The 8,090-nt window shown below is 45.3% G+C and overlaps 1 protein-coding gene across 4 annotated transcripts in view; it reads right to left on the bottom strand.

Moving 5' to 3' along the window:
- LOC112453862 (regulating synaptic membrane exocytosis protein 2) overlaps window positions 1-8,090 on the bottom strand; it is a 57,908-nt gene that overhangs the window by 6,652 nt on the left and 43,166 nt on the right. For 2 of the 4 annotated variants that reach the window (XR_003040669.1, XM_025014849.1), the window contains exons 19-21: window positions 5,317-5,456; window positions 4,336-4,512; window positions 125-341 (exon numbers count right to left, since the gene is read on the bottom strand). Coding sequence is in view for 1 of the 4 variants with exons in the window: in XM_025014849.1 (XP_024870617.1) it covers window positions 125-341; window positions 4,336-4,512; window positions 5,317-5,456 (534 nt within the window). In the remaining 3 variants the exon portion in view is untranslated. Of the gene's footprint in view, window positions 1-124; window positions 342-2,855; window positions 3,040-4,335; window positions 4,513-5,316; window positions 5,457-8,090 lie in introns of all 4 variants that reach the window. The other 2 variants (XR_003040670.1, XR_003040671.1) reach the window with 2 other exon arrangements.

Below are 8,090 nucleotides of genomic sequence, written 5' to 3'. Positions count from 1 at the left end.
AGAGAGAGAGAGAGAGAGAGAGAGAGAGAGAGAGAGAGAGAGAGAGAAAGTGTGAGTGTATGTATCAGGAATCTCGCGCTTCCGCTTGCAGAATTGGTCGCCACAGGTGGAGTCCACTACTTACGAGCTTCCTTCGGAACTAGAGATCGAGTTGAGACTTCCGGCCGTATCGCTGGCTGCGGATCCTGCCAGTTTGCTGTCAAAGCGCTGATAGACCGGCACTATCTCCTCGGATCGTTGTATGCTGCTCGGTGTGCTGTTACGCTTCCGGCTCGCTAAGCCGGCATTGCGTGCCACGGCGCCGGCGCTTCCACTGGTGCCGATGAACATCCCGCTGCATTCTGCGTTGTAAACCAAACAAGAAATACCGCTAAACTATTGTCTTCCACTAATATCTACGTGCGTCTGTAACTGCATCGGCTCATCGCTCCCTCATCCTCAGGTATCCAAGGGGGCTGCCGAATTGCCGGTCATTAATTTAGCGCGTCTCCGCACAAGCAATGATGGAATCACAGAACAACAAACACAATTTCAGTATGTAAGATATTTGTTGATTATTTCTCTCTCCCTCTCTCCCTCTCTCTCTCTCCCTCTCTCTCTCTCTCTCTCTCTCTCTCTCTCTCTCTCTCTCTCTCTCACAAATTTTTTCTTCTTTCATGCTCTCTTTCCTTTGCTCTCTCGTTTTTGCTTAAGTGTCCCTGTTCGCTTTCCAGAAATAGTTTAATTGTCAGTGGTAAAAAATGCAGAGCTGGAATGAGATCTTGTAATTCGTAAAACACTTTGAATTGAATTCTACATAGGTAGGAAAAGGGAGTGTGAAAATTTATTGAAGTGTGATATTTGAAGTGAAATGTAACGAGATAACATTGCGAGAACATTTGCATTTGACATCAACACAAAGAGTATATTTAATCTTAGTACCCTACGTAATAAACTTTAAGGTCTGATGTTTGTCGTGTCATAAATAATAACGCGATAACGTTTGCATGAATCATAACAGAATACTCTTTCTGGGACTACTAAATGCAAATAAAATCGATTTATAGGGACAAGAAATATCACTGACAATCCAATAAGAGTTTGTTTGAATAGCAATAGATAGAGCGCAAAAGCACATATAAACGAATCTTTAGCTGTCTATCGCGTGATATGTTTTATTAATCCTGTTTTAATTAATTTATGCAGGCTGTCGAGACAAAAGTTAATCATAATCAGAAATAATTTATATATAATTTTTTATGTACGATAATGCTGTATGTAAAATTTAATTAGTCGTAACTAAAAAAAAAAGTCACTTGACATGTATATTTACTTCCACTATATGATTATTTAATATATTCTCCAGATTCGCCTTAAGTACGTAGATAATTATATGTATATACAATTATACATATATAATTATGCATATATAACACACATATATTTTGTACATTTATAATTTGTACAGCGGATTTAATGAACAGAATAAAGATTTATAATTATCAAATCGGTACATAAGGATTGTCCAGTAATAATTTATGGCACATTCAACGATGAATTTGTAATCAGTGATATCACAGAAATATATATATATATGTATATATCGTAACGTAAATATGCTCCGTAAAAGCATTGCAACGATTCAGGACATCGAAAAGTCAAAAGCCGTGTGAATAGCGCACTCTCACCTTAAGCACGTATCAACAGCGGCTTCTAAGAAATAATAAAAAAATAACGTATCACACAGGTGGCCAACTTACCTCGATGCAATCGAGAAATTCAAATTGACCACGCGATGATCTAGATTCAAAAGCTGTATGGAACGGAACGATTATAACGTGACACACGGTGCCGAGACACTATTCTAGAGTCACGAAAAGGCGCCAGCACAACTATACTTGTGCAACTAGGATATGAGTTTCCTGATCTGCGTGGCTCGCGTCATATCGGAATAATAAGAAAATAAGTGGAGATCGGATTAACTGGAGACGCGTGGACTCTGCATCTCTAAAGGAATACCGAAAAAAGAGGCGGACAATTTGACACGCGTATCGATACGGCTAGATTACAGCCCAGGAAACTCGTGCGAACGTTCCTCTAGAAATAACGTATCAATGCTACGTAGAAATAGCATCTACGATCTAGAATAACGAGAAGGAAAGGAATCACCTCGTGACCATTTGTAGAAACGTGCAGATTCGCAAAATACTTTCTCTCTTCGATTATCTAGTCTAAAAAAAAAGAAAGAAAGAAAGAGAAATAATACTCGACGGCAAAACGTGGATCCTTTGCGGACCCGCCGTACTGAAAACGGTTCAACTTTTAGGCAAGAGAGTATTTTCCGACAACAATCACGAGAGACTCGCACGACTCCGACTAAAGCACGGCCTCTAAAGAGTGATGTGTGGTGTGTTTCATTGTTGCTGTTAACATCGGTAGGGTTGGACGGTAGCTCTTGTTCTTCCTATCGCAAGTCCACCTGCAACGTGTACTCACATTTCGTCGAAGGCTTGATCCAATTTTACGATTAACGGAATTGGAAAATACCTGAGTAAAAACCTCTATCAGTGTCTCGCTTTTCCACTTGTGCGAACAATCTTTATTACGCGCGATATGGACTATGCGTATCGTCATGTTCGGCGACATAACAGTCTCATCGTCCAAACGCTCAGAATTCATTCTGTTGCGAAAACGTACGGATTTCGAAGGCAATGGTAAACGCGACCCCTCCCACCCTTCCCCCCATGTAAGACATAAAGATCTTCTTCGACCGGCCGTTGTCGACCGCTCCCGCGTCGATGCAAAAATAATGAGGAAAATAAAGCGAAAGAGAGATGAAAAAGAGAGGAGGTCTACTGAGAGAGAGCAAGTCGGACCTGTCCCCGTCGCCGCTCCCCTCGCCGTCGCTGCTCGCGGAGCTCGGCTGCCGGCCGCTCCTACCACCGACCGTATCCTCCGGCGGCAGGACCTCCTCGCTCCTGTGAACTGTAAAGGACGACTTCCCCTTCTTCCCGAAACCCAGCCGCCGTTTCCGTCCTTCCTCGCCCACGCATGTACCACCAACAGACGCACGTGGTATGTTATGGATTTTGCGTGATGTGATACAGTTTTGTTGTTCGTTTCGTTTCGTTCGTTCGTTCGTTCGTGGTTGCAAGTTGCGGTAGCAAGAGCAACAGTTGTGAAAACGTGATGTCAGTTTATCGAGTCGATTTAACAGGCGTAAACGTAATTTTTTTTTTCCATAAGAGAGTACCGGTACGAGTTTTTTTATTGTTTTTTTTTTTTATTTTGGCGAGATCGGTCCAGCAAATCGATGATGGTGATCCGTGTGGAGTGTTCCGTGAACACGAGCGCACGAGCACGCGGAACGACGATCGGCCGCCGCGATGAGAAATCGTGCAGGTGGGTGCAGATCGATGACGTGAATGGTCCCCCAGCGTCGAGAGGTGGTTGGTTGGTAGAAGTAAAGTGTGAGTGTGTTCATGTCGAAGAAGAGGCAGATAGAGATGAGGAGGGATGGCGGAGAAAACAAGAATACAATTAGAATGTACATACTGCCCCGCTTATTGGGTTTTTTTGCTTTCTCTACGATATGCTCTTGTTATCGTTCAATTTGTTACCCGTCGAATCGAATTGTAATGCAATCCACGTGATCGTAATGACCGAGATTCGTGAAATATGAAGAATAAGATATAAGGAATAATTAGAAGAATTGTTCAGCCAGAGTACTCGTTGTATCACTTTCAATTTGATAGTTACATTGTCTTATGTCTTATATGTATAAAATACGTATATCTAAGTATTTCATATCCGGTTTGTAATCAATCGCACTGTAAAAATACTGATGTTGCTTTTTATCCATTTTATTCCTCAGTCTCTCCTTATTCTCATTCTTCGTATTTTGACCATAAGATGTAATCGAAAATTTCTATCGCACGCGTTCAAGGCTATATCGAACTCATCTTACTCATTAATGTTTAAAAAAGTGCGTCCGTACATCGACGACATATTTCCATCATCCTCGTTTGCATGTACGTAGCGAGAGCACACCGTTATAATCTACACACTAACGATGACTAGACTACTCTATCCTAAATTACGAAATATCGATGTTCTGAAGAAAACGATATCCTTTTCACTAAAGAGAGAAGATATAAAAACGTCAGGAAAATAGAAAAACTGTCTAATGTCGCGCAAGATGGTGTCATACATCGATCAAACGTTCTAATACCGCGCACCGGGAAGACGTTACTTTCGCGCGAACGATCGATCTTTTACGAAAAATCACGACTACGTATAACACGTAGAGACTAAACGCAAACTTAACTAGAAATGGCCAGTGTGACAATGTGTTACCTGTCGCGGATAATTGGCTGGTGCTATTGCTCTTCTTGCCCAGACCCGCCTGATACTGCACCGCGCTTCCGCTACTGCTGCCGCTTCCGCTTTTACTTCCCGGCGAGCTTTTACGGCCTCTCCTCGCTGCGTCTTCAACGTTCAACGCAATCGCGGTATCGCTGAAACTACCCGTGTCTGCGAAACAAGGACATGCACTTGTACACTTATAGAATGAAATTAGCTTGGTCCAAGGATAAAGTCCAGGTATAAAAAAAAATGTAGGCCACATTTTTGTCTGCTCTCGTACTGTCTTTTGCGACGTCAGTTTGGAAAATAAAATCTGTGCTCTGTAGTAAGCTTACACAAAAGAAGAGAGCTTTACATTAACTTCGGTTAAATTATACATTATGTAACCCGACATTAAAATATAATCGTTACGTAAAATATAAAAAGCAATGCGTGTCCGATCTTTACTCGTTGAACAACAGACAAAGGAAGATTTCGTGACTCTGCAAACTCAAAGACAACTTTCAGAACGTTCGCATGGATGTATATCCGCAGTTTATTAATTACCGCTAAATTCGAGTGCAACGAGTTTGTGACTATAAATCTCGACGAAAATTTATGTTACACTTCTGCAAAGTTTGGTCTTCATTCTCTCAGCTATACATATCACGTCATCGTGACAGTAAAATCGATACCTTTTTAAAGAGAATTCATACGTATTAGCGAAAAATAGACATCAAACAAAATTTCTGTTAAAAGGCAAAATGTGTAAACATATGGTAGAGAAATCAACTTGATAACTTAATTTTAATAAGCGCAGCTTTCGCTATTATAGATATGTTAAAAGCGCGATTACGATTCGTGATAGTGGAAATGATTAACGTAAAATATATTTTGTTATTGAGAAATAAATGGAGAATTTGTCGATATAACATTCTAATCTTTGTAAAGAGTAACGATAATTTTAGTCACAGTGTAAACTTTCTCTCTCACCTTTCTCGTCCTGCGGCACATCAGCGTTACTGAGACTCCTGGTGAACTGACTTCTCTTGTCACGCTCGTCGTGCCCGTTGTCGGTGACCTGGCGTCTGGACGTCTTCTCGTACGAGCTCGACTGACTGGTGGTGTACTCGCTGCTTTCGGGCATAGATGAGGCACGACGATTCCGAGCGTCGTCGTCGTCGCGACGATCGGCGACGGCGTCGACGTCGTAAGCGGATTTTTTTCGGGGTCGTCGTCGGGCGGACGACGAGGACGACGGCGGCAACGGTGGCAGGAACGTCGACGCCACATCGGCGACATTGGCGAGCGGCGACGTTTTCGTGTTTTGTGGGTGTTGGTGGTGATGATCGTCGATCCGTGGGTGGTAGTTTTTAGCAGTGTCGGAGGTAGCGGTTTGGGAATCAAAGAGACTCGAATTAGCGTTACCAGGGCGGGGTGCTCGATTACGGGGCCTACGCGGATCGCACGGGCCAAATCCGCAGTTCTCGCTGCACTGGCTCTCGCTCTCCATCGAGTACTCGTAGTACTCGAGGGTGTCGCTGATCGCTACGTTCCTTTTACTACTTCCCTGCGGTTGCTGATGCTGCGTTTGATGGTGCTGCTGCTGTGGTTGCCGTTGCTGCTGCTGTTGCTGCTTTTGCTGATACTGCTGACTCGAGTGCCGCTGTTGCTGGTGATGGAGCTGCACAAGTTGCTGCTGACGCTGCCTCTTCTCGAGCATTTCGAGATCCCTAGCCTCTGGACAGCTGCTGTTCCGCCTACGATATCTATGCTTCGTCTCTAACGATGAACGCCGAGAATCGTCACCCTTCCGCGATAACGATCCCGACCTACCTAACTCCGAGGAGGACAGTGCTAGCTCACGACACTCCGGGCAACTACTCTTACGCCTAGCGCGCGACCCGTGTCGCGCCTCACGACTCGAAGAACGCTGCGACCCTGACCTAACTAGCCCGCGTGCCGCCGGATAACTGCGATCCTGATATCGGTCCTCGTGATCGTATCTTGCGTCTAAGTAGCTACCACGATCTTGTTCCGCGTCAAAGAAGCTCGATCTAACGCCGTCGCCCGGTCTAGCGTCCGTCACGTAGCCCGACGTACGACTGAAATAATCGGCGCCGACTACTGTCTCCATCGAGCCGAACTCCTCGTCAGAGTCCAGCAAAATACTCGACGTTCTCTCGTCGTTTCCTCGCAGGCGGTACATTCGTAGATCTCTGCTCTCTGGACAACTGCTGTTTCGCCTGCGGCGGTACATGCGTCTGGCGCGATCCGCAGTTGAACTTAGGTCCTCGTCTGAGTGTACGGTCGGCGTGGACTCCGTTCGTTGGATCAGTCTCCTGCTCTCCGTTAATCTCGACTGAGCGCCTGACATGTCTCTGGCTCGCAGATTCTCGTAGTCACCTGCGCCTCCCTCTTTACTGCCTCTCCTGCTTCTTCGTCTTCGTCTTCGCGGTATGGATCCGTCCTCGTATGTTTCCTTACCGATACCTGCGGTGTGCGTAGTCCGATACTCGTAGTCGTCGGACGAACGATAACTTATGTAATCGCCCGTCGTGAACTTCCTGTCGTCATCGTCGGACTGTGCGTAACATTTTCCCTTAACGGCACACGAACGTTTTGACACATCGTGAAAGTACTCGCCTTCGTGCGATCTGCCAATTCTTAAGGCACCAATGCCTTCGTCTAGGTAACTGCTAGTAAACTGCTTCTGCTCGTAGTCTTCGTTTTTCTCCCGGTCTATAAATCCTTCGTCGTAATCGGCGTCCCAATTCTCACGATCCTTGTATTCATCCTCTTGATAGGAACGACTAATTGCTCCACGAGACCGCAAAACACCTTTTATGTCCTTCGACGTCCACTCATCCACGTTAGTGGCGTCATGGATCTTCGTGGCGGATCTCGCGAGAACATCGCGATCGTAACTTTTACTGGACGAAAGAGCCCCCTCGATACTGCTGTAGGTATTATCGCTGATCGAATTACTAAGATCGCTATCTACATTCTTGGTTCTTGTCTCCGAAGATATGTCTCTGATGTACGAGGAGTCGTGATTCAAGTAACTTCCGTTCATATATTTTCTCTTACTAGTATCATCCTTGTCCAGAACATTCCTGAGATTAGCACGGTCGTTAGTGCTGAAGAGATCATTGTCGTCCGTTAAACGGGAACTGTATGAGGCTTGATAATCGTCGGTTTCGGTGTCCTGCTTGTCGAAACTCGGAACGTAAATCTCCGTCTCGCCGCAGCTGAGCTCCGAATCATATCCGTAAAATGGTTTGTGGTCCTGATCGAGCAGAAATTCGTAATTCGTCTCTTTGCTCGTCAGACCCGTAGGCACTTTATCGTCACCGTTAGAATCGTAGTAGGACTTGCTCTGATCGTCCAACGCCGGTATCTTGTCACCGTACCCGGCGTCGCTGAGAGAGAGATTCCGCTTGAGCTTTCTTCTGGCCGTCCTGAGACTGTCGTCGCTGAATATGTTGCTCGAAATGCTCTCGTACTCGAAACTCTTGGCCCGGCGCGATAGCAGACCGACGGCCCCTGGCCTAGTACCGAAACGATCACCGTATGTATCGTGCATCACGTCGTAATCGAAGCTCCTAGTCTTAGCGGACAAAAAAGACCTACGCGGATGCAATCTAGCGTCTATGCTCCTAATATCGAGATAATCAGGGAGGTCGATCGAATCTCTCGAGACAATCGGTCGCTTTGTCTTCGTCGTCATAGGCGTCGTCGTCGTCGTCGTCGTCGTCGTCGTCGTC

The sequence above is a fragment of the Temnothorax curvispinosus genome, unplaced genomic scaffold (genome assembly GCF_003070985.1).
Source record: "Temnothorax curvispinosus isolate PA1 unplaced genomic scaffold, ASM307098v1 QBEX01004747.1, whole genome shotgun sequence".
Classification (NCBI taxonomy): domain Eukaryota; kingdom Metazoa; phylum Arthropoda; class Insecta; order Hymenoptera; family Formicidae; genus Temnothorax; species Temnothorax curvispinosus.
Note: the sequence above shows the minus strand (reverse complement) of the source record. Positions and strands in the feature narration are given on the sequence as shown.